The 14,470-nt window shown below is 38.4% G+C and overlaps 1 protein-coding gene across 1 annotated transcript; it reads right to left on the bottom strand.

Moving 5' to 3' along the window:
- Positions 1–3,063: 3,063 nt before the first annotated feature.
- LOC117993994 (sex peptide receptor-like) lies at positions 3,064–13,665 on the bottom strand. Its single transcript, XM_034981871.2, has 3 exons — positions 13,413–13,665; positions 11,398–12,767; positions 3,064–3,635 (listed from the first exon to the last, which is right to left on the bottom strand). Exons 1-2 carry the CDS (start codon positions 13,542–13,544, stop codon positions 12,222–12,224), a joined length of 678 nt encoding a protein of 225 aa, XP_034837762.2. The 5' UTR covers positions 13,545–13,665; the 3' UTR covers positions 3,064–3,635; positions 11,398–12,221.
- Between the last annotated feature and the right edge of the window lie 805 nt (positions 13,666–14,470).

Genomic DNA, 14,470 nt, shown 5'->3' with positions numbered 1-14,470 from the left:
GCGCAAATAGTCTGTGTGATATGTGCAACGTGTGACATACATATGTGTCGCCTACCCAAATGGTGTGTGTGCCTCTGTGTGTACGTGTGTGTGTGTGTGAATCACTCCAACATAGTCTCTGTGTGATCTCTATTCTCTCCAACACAATGACTTGGATATGGAATCTATTTGACCTTCCCATGATAAATTGTTCGAGATGAATTAAAAGTACCTACAGTAAACTCTGCTAAAACAAGACCATAAGAATATAAAATTCAATAATCGTCCCCTGCAGATTTAAAAGGGATAGAAATGAAATCTCGTCTAAGTATGCATACTGTTTTTCTTAAGTTTATAGGTGTCATGCCCATGTAAAGTTCTTCCTAATGCAGAACTCTAGGAACGTCGAACGTCAGTTACTTACCCAGTTATTAACTTGATAATAATATAATAACGACCTTGAAAAATAACCCGTGATATGCTACAATGTCAAACCTAGCTTTTCTTGTGCAGTAGATATCTAAACCAATTTTAACTTCTTAAGTGGGCTCAGTTCAGTGCTTTCTTCATACAAACGTAGGAGGGTAATTACTACATTATTTGATATGATATGCTCAAAACTAAGTATTACATCGGTTTGTCTTGCCATTATCTAGGTTTATTGATATATTAAACATTAAAAAAAAAATATTGATTTGAAAGTTACGAGCCTCAAAAGATTCCTATTTTAACACTAAATTTATGACAACTTTGGGCGTAAATAAATAATTAGGGTATGAAAATTCTGAAGCAAATTAACACTAGACATAGTTTATTTATTCATTAGTTGAAATATTCTATTTTGCGAACATACATTTAGTATTTTTGTTTTCTCAAAATACTTTTCCTATACCCTTGATTTCAATAAAAATCATCGTGCTTCTCACCTTTCTCATACAATGTCAAGTGAAAAGCATACAGGTTAGGTCGAGCGTACTGCGCCACCTTAATAAAATGGTCTCATGAGTCATGACGTCAGCTGTTATAAACTTATCTGGATAGACAAGTACCTACCTACAATTTTGGATTGCAGATACAACGAAATCGTTTACATTTCATCAATTTCAAACACCCACCTACTGGTAATCAAATGTTACCATTATGTATTACCTAAATACTATAGCAAAACATTTAAAGTAATGATTAAAAGAGGAACATTAATAACAATTTTGATTAGAAGTAGTTGATAACTTAATAAATCAACTGAATATTTTATATGGTATATGCTATTAATATGTAGGTACATATTTGTAATAAAATTAAGTATCAATCAAGTGAATACTGTTCGGTATTTCTCTTTTGTCAGGTGACTGATGGTGCGAAAGCGGGGATGTTATCTGAGTGCCGTGAGACACGGCCTTTCCAGGATGGCCGAATGTCAAAAACCACATCTCCATGGCTGCCATCATCATGAGGCATCCAGACTTATACAATGGATTGATTGTTATTTATATCTGGCGGGAATGGACTATGAGTCATATTTAATTGTTAACTATTTGAATCAACATATTTTGTGTCATGTTTAACATCTAGCTGATTTAATTGTTACGTTAATGATTTGTGACGTCACAGGAAGTATCATTTAGTTCAATCACTTTGCAATTTGTAAAATACTGGAAGTTAAATAATACCAACCTTTAAAATATGTCAGTTTTGCTGTCCTGTCAAATTAGTATAAAAAGCGTAGGTTTAATAAAAATGGCGGTCAATTGTGAGAATTAAGTCGAAGGCGCAAGCTATGCTTAAAAATACAGTGAAGTGAAATTGGAAACTGACTATTATTGAAGACCATCCCTATACTTCTGCAACATTAGAGAAGTAAAGGCGTATATTAAAGACGTGACGCGCGATTTTATTTAAGTTTAAAAAAATCGGGGAACCTTAAGCTTTTTTTTATACAGATACAAGTTAGCCCTTGACTGCAATCTCACCTGGTGGTAAGTGACGATGCAGTCTAAGATGGAAGCGGGCTAACTTGGAAGGGGTATGGCAGTATTTAATAAACCCATGCCCCTTTGGTTTCTACACGGCATCGTACTGGAACGCTAAATCGCTTGGCGGCACGACTTTGTCGGTAGGGTAGTAGGTAACTAGCCACGGCCGAAGCCTCCCACCAGATCAGACCAGAAATTTAGAAATTATATAATTCCAAATCCCTGCCAGGAGTCGAACCCGGGACCTCCCACTAATAAGACCACAGCGCTTACAGCTGCGCCAGGGAGGCCTTCAAACTTAAGCTTTTTAAGTATTATAAAGTATTTTTTAATAGTATAATATTTTTTTATATTTTGACCAAAAAAAATACTTTAAAATCTCAATACTGTAAATTTTTAATGATACTTTTTGCAGTGTTCGTACACAAATACGCTTTTTTATTTCCTATACGACAGAAATAAAACTAATAACTCCATTTAATAATAATTTATTTAGTTTACCTAAAATTATGCCATAAGTTATACAATATTTAGATCTTCATAAAAGTTTTGTTGTACAAGTTTATTTACAACGACTAGGTCTTAAAGTTTAATTTACAAATAGGTGTCTAAGTTACAAAAAAATCATGCCATAGACTAAAAAATATTATTTACACAGAGAGATACTTTTCCTAAATGGGGGCTCACCATTTAAGGGCTGTGTAGTTAGCTCATCAATATATATAAGTACAACATTAAAATACACAGACAACAAATATGTATATCTATTATTTAAATATTAAAAAGTTATCAAATCTTTTCCCTTTGATATATTAAAAAGTTATCAAATCTTTTCCCTTTGATATAAGGTAACTGCACAGTCGCGAAAAAGTATCTTTTCTTACAATAAATCATACAACAGTTCATAAAAACTACCTACAGATATCTTATAATATAGTGTATTATACACATGTAACAAAGAAAGCAAAAAAACATATAGTCCGTACAAAATTCTTTAAAAAAAAAAAAAGCCTCCTCACGCGCTATTCTACTCGTAACTCTATGGGTCAACTGTCATGTCTACAGAAATAAGGACTAAAATCGTACAGTTTTTCACATGAAGTTCGACACATAAAGTTAAAATGACGCGTGAGAAGTTAAATTTTATGCGTTATATAAGTACAGAAAATATAAAATGATGATGATGATGATGATGATGATGTCTATGTCTGATAATGGACAAACAATAAAGTAGGTACTAAACACTTCACGTTCTATATACAACATGGGTCGAGTCGAGCGCATTTTTGACACTATACTTCATCCCACCCCACCCTACGCCACGCTACGCCACCCCACCAGACGCCACGCTACGAAGGTAAATACGGTATTTGACTATGTCAAAAATAAATTATTTCTCAGTGATTATATTAAGTAAATAGATCGTCTACCAAAATACGTAAATTCCACATCCTTTGTTAGTTTTATGTGTGACAACCATTTTAAATTATCGATAACCTAAAGCACGTCAAATAGTTGTGACGTCACATACCGGCATTTCATAGAATTTTGACGTTTTGACGTTTGATAAAATGTTACTGATTTGACTAGTTGTCAAATACCGGATTATAAACACCCGACGCGATCGAAAAATCGCCGATTAACACGCTATGCAAACTAGATATCGTAATAGGCTCGCGATTCCTACTGTCGTGGCGCCTCCTGTTTATGCTTAGTTAGACTCGGCTTGCCGCCCGGGTTTGAGGGTTGAAACCAGAGACGTCACGAAGGCTAGTTTGTGAATGTTTGATTATGCACTCACCCTTGCTCGATGCGCAGTCTGCTTGCGCGTGCGACACCAGGTTAATGCGCCGTCTCCGCGGCACTGAGGCGACGGGCGAGGAAGCGGCCTTCCTCCCCGTCGCATAGGACAGAATCCACTGCCTCGCACTCTGTAATACATATATGGGACGGGCAGATTTCGCCTAGACGAAATCTGCCGGGGCTACTGTCTTCCTCGCCGCTAAGCGGGGAAGACCAGTGCTGACTAGCGCTAAATTAAAGGAGGAACGGTTCCATCATTAGCCCAGCCATTAGGATTATAATTGGGTCCCATTGACCTACCGCGTTTCGGTCAGGTAACTGGCTATTCGTGCCGGCTCAAAGTGCCACACCTTTGCTTGCTACTTACGCCGAGAGTTAGCCGGGGTCGTCACTGACGTCGAGAGCTAGCTGGTCTCGTCATCTGTATCGAGAGTTAGCGGTTCGACGCTAAGGCCTGCCACCCGAGGGCCCCTACGACTCTCGATACTGACGGATTACTTTCTCCCAGCCAAGTCCTGCCAACAAGGGTCCCAATGGCTCCCGACGCTGACGATTTACTATTCCGACTAAGGCCTGCCAATAAAGGGCCCTTACGACTCTCGACGTTGGCTACATGGAAACGTTCCTTATGCACACAATTAATAGCAATCAAATATAGTTACTTATAGTTAGCCACTTACGAGTAATAATACAGGATGCGAGGCACCGAACTGATGACGGCAGGCGTGCTTTGAGGCGAGGCTGCCGTGCTCGGATCCAGTCAGTTAACAAAATGGTGGGCGCCGTGGTTTAAGGCTTCGACCACAGACAGTCGGCGTCGCGTTTCAAGTATAGACCATTAGACCCACAGAGTAAAGTCACAGACAACTTACCATAGTATTTTAAGCGTCCGGCTCTGGATTCCTCTCCTTCTAATCTCGCTTTGCTCGTTATTGTAATTAGATATTATAATTGGATGATTTAATTTTACGATGATTACTATTTATATTTTGTACAATTAACTATTTCGCGACGTTCGTCGCGACACTCCCCAACAACGGAAGTTACAATAAGACGATAAGATTCTGCGTCCACTCCTTAATCTTCTCGAGGGCCCTGACAGCCGCTTCTCTCTTGGGTCTTGGCTCCTCGGAAGAAAGGTCTACTTCGTTTTCGTTAGTAATCTCCTCTGGCAGAAGTTGATCCTCTAACATCGTCTCATTATGGTCTTGTATGGTGTGATCATTTTCCTTTTCAGGTGCATCGATTTCACCACTACGTATCTCACTGGTTTCTCCAGTGGTTTCTTCGTGCACTTCTCTTGTTATGCGTTCGGAAGGTATATAGTTGTAACTTGGTCTAGGTTTGTCAGCTAGAGCGTGAGCTTCTTGTTCGTCCATTTCCAGTGGATATAAGTGTGAAATGGATCTAATATATTCGCTATTATCTACTTTTACTTTCGCTGTTCTGCTAAATCCATCCTTCCCCTTCATAAGTTTTGTTATTTTCCCAACTCGCCAGCTTTCCCGATTAGGATGTTCCCCCTTTATCTGGACTATTTGTCCTTCTTGAGGTTCTAATTTAGAAGTGACTCTTGGATCTCTATGTGAATGCTGGTATCTTTCTCGAAGGCTGAGAAGGTAACGATTAGAAAACATTTCTCTAAATTCTTCCTGGATTTTAAGAGCTCTTTTCCAACCTTTAACTAGTTCCGTTTTTGTAACGGTTCCTTCTGCTAAAGGTTCCTTCCGGGTAGTCTCTACTGTTATACATTTTCCTACAGCCAAGAAATCAGCTGGTTTCAATATATGATCCAGCTCGGCATCTATATGGGTGAGTGGACGTGTGTTTACCACCGCTTTCAATTTCCTTCGTTACTGTAGATAGTTCGCGATCCTTAAGACAGTGCTTTTATAATGTTCTTGTTCCTTTTCGTTTATTCTATATTACAGAAATAGTTTCATTAATTTCAACTTCCTCATCTTCACTATCATTCGGAAGAGCCTCCCGAAACAAAAAGGGATCACTATTCGTTGCCCTTTGTGGCAATGTATCAGATGCTTGTAACAAATATTGAGATCCAGCTAATTATTTCGCTTTATCTTGACAAGCGCTGTAAGGTTTTGTTGCTACATCTGCTGGATTTAGGTCTAAGGGAACATATCTTATGATCAATTCTTTGTTTCGTTCAATTTCTTGGATTCTCCTTGCTACGAATTGTGGTAAAAGTTTAGAAGACTTTGCACCATCCGATTACAATTTGGCTATCGGTCCAAAGAAATTTATGTGTTACTTTTGCAGAAAGAAAGTTCCGAATACATTTTATAAGACGACTTCCAATTAATACTCCGAGTAATTCTAATCGAGGAATTTTCAAATTATCCTGATCCTTTATAGGTACAAGTCTAGATTTTCCAATGACGAAACTGATCTTGTTCTCATTCACTATATATACAGTAGCTGCTGAAGCTTTGAGAGACGCGTCGGTAAAGCAATGCAATTGAACATCGTTATTTTGAGCATTCGCCATATAACATCTGGGTATTGATATTTCTTTAATCTTGTTTAGTTGTTCACGTATTGTCGACCACTCTTCCTTCATCTGTTTTGAAAAGGTGGTGTCCCATTTAATTTTGGTTTTCCAAAGCTCTTGCAGAAATAATTTAGCAGGTAGAATATGTGGTGCGACAAATCCGCAAGGATCGTATATTGAAGCGATCACTCTCAATACTTCCCGTTTATTGTTCGCATTAGAGTCGATCTTGTATCTCAATTGAAGTAGATCTTCCTTTAAATCCCAATCAAGTCCTAATATCTTAACACGGATTTCCTTTGACGAGTCTGGGATTTGTGTCATAAATTCATAAGAATTAGAACTGCACTCCCTTAAGTTCATAGACATTTGTTTAAACGCTTTTTTGGAGTCGGTATATAATTCTGATGGTTTTCTCCTTCTGATGGACACAATGATGCAAGTAATGAACAGGATGTTCTTCCTTTTCAGATTTCGCGTTCACAACTGCTGTTTGAAGTATAGTAGTATCCTTGGTATCTAATTGCATTAACGTATTAGTTGATTCGTTTTGTATTTTTATTATTTATATAATCATTTATTATTATTATTCTTATTTATTATTTACATTCTTATTTATTATTTTTATTTATTTATTAGTTGTTTCACTCTCCTTTTGTAGATTTTTAGGACAAAGTGCCCGATTGTGAGATCCAATCTCGTTACAGTGTGCACATTTTATTTTTCTCTCACATATCTTTACGGTATGTCCTATGCGAAGACATGCGTAGCATCGGTTAATTAATTTATTTTTCCTTTCTCGTAACGTTGTAAAGGCTTTGCATTGATCGTTAAAATGGTTCTCCTGACAGAAGATGCAGTGAAGTTTTCTTTTCTTTTCGTGTTGCCTTTCTTGGTTTCCTACTTGCTCTTCCCATTTTCTTTTGAATTGTTTCTTAAAACTTCCCTGACAACCTTGAAATAATCCCCGATTTTTATTTTGAAATTTTGCTTCGGGTTTCTTTATAGACTTTCCTTTATTTGTTGGCCTTTTGGATTTTACTTCCATATTATTGTCGTCGGATGCATTCGCATGTAGAGATTGGGTAGTGTAATTGTCTTCAGATTTTCCTTGGATAACTCTCTCTGCGTCTTCCCTAGCCGTGATAATGACTTCGAGGCATTTCCTTATCTCCTCGATGGACTCGGTGTTTGTTTTCATTTTCATTTCGTAAATGATTTCTTGCGGGAATTTTTCCATGATTAGGAAACGTAGATGGTTGTGGTTTATGTCCTCGCCCAGCGATTTAAGCACCCTAAGATGTCGTTCGATCTCGTTCAGTGTTTGTCTCACCTCCGTGACATTCATTGCGGTGGAAGCCTTGACACGATACAGCGCTGAGTAGTGTGCATCAATTATGTGGTTTTCCTTCCCATATCGATTTTTTAATGTCACTAGTGCTATACTGTAATTCTTGTTTGTTGTCTCTAAGCCTTCCACGATCTTCTTCGCTTCACCTTTCAATGAAGCTTTTAAATACAATAGCTTGTCGACATCGGTTAAGTTTCGTTTGTCAATATTTGAGCTGAATTGATCCCAAAATGTTGACCATTGCAGGATATCGCCGTCGAATTCCGGTAAACTCAGTTTCGGTAGCCGGCTGTTTAGATTCGGATTCGTATCCCTGTTGACTTGATTTTCTCGTTCAATTACTTTAATCTTTTCTTTAATTTTGACTTTAAGTTCACACAATATATCTTCGGCTTCTAATTGTACTGTAGATATCTCGGATATGTCATCAGGCGCAGGATCGTTGCTTAATCGAAAGTAGTTGGTCAATTCGGAGCTCAATCTATTTAACAAAGTTTGTAATTTCGAAGAAATAATTTCTGCTTCTTGTATAATCGTTGGAGATTGAGTGGTTGGATCATCAAGAGTTTCTATTATTTGAGATGCGTTGGTTGATAAATTTTGTAATTTTGTTTTCATTGAGTGCAATATCGCCAAGAGACTTTGATCCATCTTGTCGGTATGTTCGAAATATTAGTAGATAAAAGTTTCCTTAAAACGGGTTAGTTGTTTAAGGTTTTTAGAATTTTAGTTGATGTCTTCGTTGTGACCGGGAACTTCGTGGCTCGTCTCTCTATAAATGAAATAGCACCGCTTAGGAGAAAAGCGAGAGAAAAAGAAAGGAAGCGGATTGGCCAAAACAAAAAATTTTCTTTAATCTAACTAATTTTATTTATCTGTGTCAGTATCGTAGATCTATTTTTCAAATGATCGTTCATCTTTCATTTATTTCACTTTAAAGTTCATTTAAAACTTCTATTTAGTTGTTGTGTTACATCAATGTCCTATGGTTTGAATATTCATGGTGACCCTTGTTCTATAAATCTCATATATTCATCAAATAATTTATCAAATAAATTTCAACGACTAGTTATAACGAAATAATTTTGTACCGTTGTTGTTGTAGAATGAAATTAATTAGTATCGCGGATAAAGTAAGTAACCGACTTTATCATAAATCAATTTCATAGTCCGGCCCTGTCGTCATAGTGTGACAACGACCTTATCAATAATTGTCAGTCATCTGCCCACAGATGTGTACACAATTCCACTAACATGCTAGAAGGGTTATGCCTACCCTTGCAACAAGATATAGAATGTAGTAAAATAGAGTAGCATTATACCTCTATTCAATAAACTTCTACAAATATTCTTAAATCTCTGTACATTCTACTGGCTTTTATTTCATGCCTAAGGTTCGTATTGCTAAACCGGGTCTCAATTTTAGTATTTAATCATCTCAGTTACTAGGTATGCGTGGGCACACACACTGTGTGACCATTCAGCATAAGCATTCAATGATTGACCCCTTCGTATCAAAATTGTATGATCATAGCAATCTCAAGTCGGGTAGGTATGTGTGTAACTATTTAACCGTTCTAGCAAGTCCAGTGTGAATGCACCGGCAAAGGTCAGTGTACTATCGCAGGTGACTGCTCTAGGTACCTATCGTCTATTGTTAATGTCCATATCACTTCACTGTTTCATTCATAAAATTTGTGAAAAAAAAAAGAATTTCTTGCGCACCGAAACCAAGGGTTTTTTCACATTTATAACTGTTATACAAGAAACGATAACCTTTAGAATTGATTTTCTTTCTTACTAGGTGCGGAACCCTAAACACTTTTGAAATTGACTCATCTTTAAGTCTCAGTTGAATATGATATTACAATAATCTTAATTTGTCAGAAAGTTCATGCGAGCTCAAACTTTTATTTTAATTGATTTAGTCCCACATGGATCAACATAATTATAATAATTATTCCACTAAACTGCAATAACAGTGTCACTTTATTGTGAATATAATAATTCAGAACATTGGTAATACCGTCGCATCTTTACAATTAGACTTTAACAGAGAATGAGGTTATTCTTAATTTTCGGTTTCCTTTATTCTATTATAGGACTATACGCACAGCATCCTCCTTTATTCTTCACATTAGGTAGGTACCTATCCTTTATTAAATTAAACATTGAACATTTGTCACTATTCACTACAATGTATTGTAGGTATTTATATTAAAACTGTCTAAGAAAACGTTAAAATCATCAGTGAAATGCAACATAACTTTGCTTATTTAAAGTAGGTATTAGAGTTTAAAGTGTTAGTTATAAGTAGAATTATTCATCACCTGTAGGTAGGTATCAAAACTCAATAGTAGGAAAAATAATTTTCATGTGTAGGTAGGTAGGTCATTCACGCTTAAGAATAATCATATTCAGAACAAATCACATAGCTACGAGAAAACAAGACATGAAAATAACCTATTAAGGTCTAATGGTCTTTGCCGCTCTATACGTGTCGAGACTTGTCGAGACATGTCTGATTTAGGTCAGTGCATAACAACATTCACAACTTATTTGACAACCCTCTTTCTTTTAGCATTTTTTGCTGAAAGCTCATTTACTGATTTATCAGATCCTCAGCACCTCCACCATGTCGTGGCGCCTCCTGTTTATGCTTAGTTAGACTCGGCTTGCCGCCCGGGTTTGAGGGTTGAAACCAGAGACGTCACGAAGGCTAGTTTGTGAATGTTTGATTATGCACTCACCCTTGCTCGATGCGCAGTCTGCTTGCGCGTGCGACACCAGGTTAATGCGCCGTCTCCGCGGCACTGAGGCGACGGGCGAGGAAGCGGCCTTCCTCCCCGTCGCATAGGACAGAATCCACTGCCTCGCACTCTGTAATACATATATGGGACGGGCAGATTTCGCCTAGACGAAATCTGCCGGGGCTACTGTCTTCCTCGCCGCTAAGCGGGGAAGACCAGTGCTGACTAGCGCTAAATTAAAGGAGGAACGGTTCCATCATTAGCCCAGCCATTAGGATTATAATTGGGTCCCATTGACCTACCGCGTTTCGGTCAGGTAACTGGCTATTCGTGCCGGCTCAAAGTGCCACACCTTTGCTTGCTACTTACGCCGAGAGTTAGCCGGGGTCGTCACTGACGTCGAGAGCTAGCTGGTCTCGTCATCTGTATCGAGAGTTAGCGGTTCGACGCTAAGGCCTGCCACCCGAGGGCCCCTACGACTCTCGATACTGACGGATTACTTTCTCCCAGCCAAGTCCTGCCAACAAGGGTCCCAATGGCTCCCGACGCTGACGATTTACTATTCCGACTAAGGCCTGCCAATAAAGGGCCCTTACGACTCTCGACGTTGGCTACATGGAAACGTTCCTTATGCACACAATTAATAGCAATCAAATATAGTTACTTATAGTTAGCCACTTACGAGTAATAATACAGGATGCGAGGCACCGAACTGATGACGGCAGGCGTGCTTTGAGGCGAGGCTGCCGTGCTCGGATCCAGTCAGTTAACAAAATGGTGGGCGCCGTGGTTTAAGGCTTCGACCACAGACAGTCGGCGTCGCGTTTCAAGTATAGACCATTAGACCCACAGAGTAAAGTCACAGACAACTTACCATAGTATTTTAAGCGTCCGGCTCTGGATTCCTCTCCTTCTAATCTCGCTTTGCTCGTTATTGTAATTAGATATTATAATTGGATGATTTAATTTTACGATGATTACTATTTATATTTTGTACAATTAACTATTTCGCGACGTTCGTCGCGACACCTACGCTATGCCTCAAAAGGTCGGAAATTCGGAAAGTTGTTTGTGAAAATGAGTGTAAATAAAGTTCCAAAGTCAATTTTAGACTTACCGAGTTACACAAGTTTAAAATTATGTTAAAAGTATGCCCATAAAAATCCATACATCGTCATTGTATAAAAGATAAAAAAAGCGTGAATTTGACATGAGCAATGCGCGGGGACAGCCATCACTTATAAAACGTTAAAAATTTACATTTGAAAATATGTAGCGAACGAGGTTGTTGCTGGTTGTATTCGGTAGGAAATCCATCGATCCAAAAGCACTTGTTTATGTTTATATTAAATTAAATTAAAAAATATATTTCGATGTTCGATATTTTAAATACTATTTGTAGACAGTACAACTGTAGATTGTTTGTGGATTTATTTTTATTTCTATTTCGATATTTTGGATATTTGTGGACTGTAGAACTGTTTTAAATATACCCAGGTTGTAATTTGTAGGAAACACATATCGCGGAAGAGTATTCCAAACCTTAGCCATACGTATGAGGAATGATGACGCAAAACGTTTCGTGCGTGTAGATGGAATGTCGACAACATCAGGATGGAAACTCGCCCGACGTCTTGCGGTTCGGTGGTAAAATGGTGAAGGGGTGACAAGATCGAAAAGTTCCTGAGCACACTCTCCGAAATATATCCTATAAAACACTGATAAGCCGGCGACCTTGCGGCGGTGATCGAGACTTTGCAGTTTCTGGATATATACCATGATTTTACATGTTACAAAATATACGTGGCGTGAATGGGGTGGCGTGTAACAGTGCGTTTCCACCATAAAAGTTTTTAAAGAACAGTTTCGTTAGTACAGGTTCTAGGGCCATTGACGAGGGAGTACCTACTCGATCCCCCATTCCGACTTGTCACGGCACCTCTTATGAAAAGCTCCTTAAAGGTCTCCCTAAATTGTCTCGACATTCCACAGTATATAGCGAAATTTATAGGATACGACACGATTATGAAAAAATTCGTTATTAAAATAAGTATATTAGCGATGTGGTAGTCTAGAATTTCTACTAGGGTACTAGAAATTATGTGTAGTATCGTTACGACTGCTACGGGGATTTCTACCATTAGAAATACGGTTACAACCACAATAAGCATCAAGGTTGTGCAGTTCGAATCTCTAAGGCGTTTGCATTCAGATTTTCGGTTTTCCTTGAATAACTTCTGTCGGTTTATTTGAGCGGTTCTCATTGCTCGGAAGAGCAGGACGTTTAGGACTACTAAAGAGGTACACGGGATTAAATGGACGAATAGGACGCGGAATGCGAAGTAGGTTATAAAGTAGGCGTCCAGAGTTACTGCGTGCACCCAAGACGCCATTTCGACCTGTAAAAAAAGAAAAGATTTTTTTTAAATAAAGTCAATAATTTATAACTTACCTAACTATTTTTCTCTCTACATATTACATCCGATCCGAATCCGAGAAATCTGATCCGAACAAGTTTACGACTATAAAATGAAATTGAGATCTAATGAGCAACTGCTTTATACTACTTCAACAACTACAATTTATAGTAGTAGTAATATTTCGATATGGAATGCTCAAATTCAAATCGTAGATATCTAATATCCGTGTCTTTGCCGTGTCGTTACCTTGTCGTTGCTTTGTCGTTGCCGTGTCGTCGCTTGTAGTTGTCGTGTCGTTGCCGTGTCGTTGCCTTGTTGCTGTCGTGTCATTGCCGTGTGGTCGCCTTGTCGTTACCGTATGGTCGCTGTATCGTCACCGTGTCGTCGCTTTGCCGTTGTCGTGGCATTGCCGTGTCATCGCTTGTCGTTGCCGTGTAGTTGTCTTGTCGTTGCCTTATCGTTGTCGTATCGTTGCCTTGTCGTTGTCATGTCGTCGCTTTGTCGTTGTTGTGTCGTCGCCGTGTCGTTGCCTAGTCGTTTTTCACTCAGTTTCATCATGTGACGACATAAGTTTCACTATAAATTATTCTGGAGAAGATATAAGATTCTGAAGAAGATATTTACCCTGCAGACTTCCTCAAAGTGTCCACGCCACACTGTGACATGAGGCACGTACTTGAGGTCGAAGAACCTGGGCAGCTGGTGCAGGAACGCCGCTATGCCGATGTAGATCAGACATTTCTTCACTCTTGGCATTGTGCACCTGTGGACAAGGTTGAAAATGTGTATAACCAGTTTTTTTAATTCGCCCGACTGCGGCGAAGGACAGACAACGAAGTGATCCTATAAGGGTTCCGTTTTTCCTTTTGAGGTGCGGAACCCTAAAAAATCAAAATGGCGAAAAAAATTTTTTTGCCGAGCTGGCTCTCTCTATTTCTTTATGCCATTGTATAATGGCATAAAGAAATAGAGAGAACCCCGACGGAACCCGCTAAAGCGGGCTAACTTAAAACTGCCACCGCAGTCTTATTAAACTCATAAGTACCCCTAATCGAATTCTACACGGCATCGTACCGGAACACTTAAATCTATCTTTGCTACTATTTGAATTAGAAATGTAGTTTCATGATTTCCCTAACGCCCTGCGAAAGAAAGTTATATTCACTTTAAAACCCGTTACCCCAAAGTATAAATGAAACTTTTTCAAGCATGTGCCAAGTTTTAGGGGAAAGTTTTTATGGTACTTACGCCTTTTTACTCCCCGGGGATATAATATTGTATGAGCTTTTCATTTCACGATGTCCCAAGATTGTGTTTTTTGCGTCTAGTGTTACTTACTTTCCTGTTAAACATTTACTTTTGCCCTTATGGAATAGGAATAGATAGGTTTTTTTGTATAAGTACCCTAATCGGATTCTACACGGCATCGTATCGCACGACTTTGTACTAAGTATTTGAATTAGAAATTTAGTTACATGATTTCCCTAACGCCCTGCGAAAGAAAGTTATATTCATTTTCAAACCCGTTACCCCAAAGTTAAATGTAATTTCAGTATGAATGAAACTTTTTCAAGTATGTGCCAAGTTTTAGGGGAAAGTTTTTATGGTACTTACGCTTTTTTACTCCCCGGGGATATAATATTATATGATCCTTTCATTTTACGATGTCCCAAGATTGTGTT

Source organism: Maniola hyperantus, chromosome 25 (genome assembly GCF_902806685.2).
Source record: "Maniola hyperantus chromosome 25, iAphHyp1.2, whole genome shotgun sequence".
Classification (NCBI taxonomy): domain Eukaryota; kingdom Metazoa; phylum Arthropoda; class Insecta; order Lepidoptera; family Nymphalidae; genus Maniola; species Maniola hyperantus.
The sequence above is the reverse complement of the archived record's forward strand: the minus strand, read 5'-3'. Positions and strand labels throughout refer to the sequence as shown.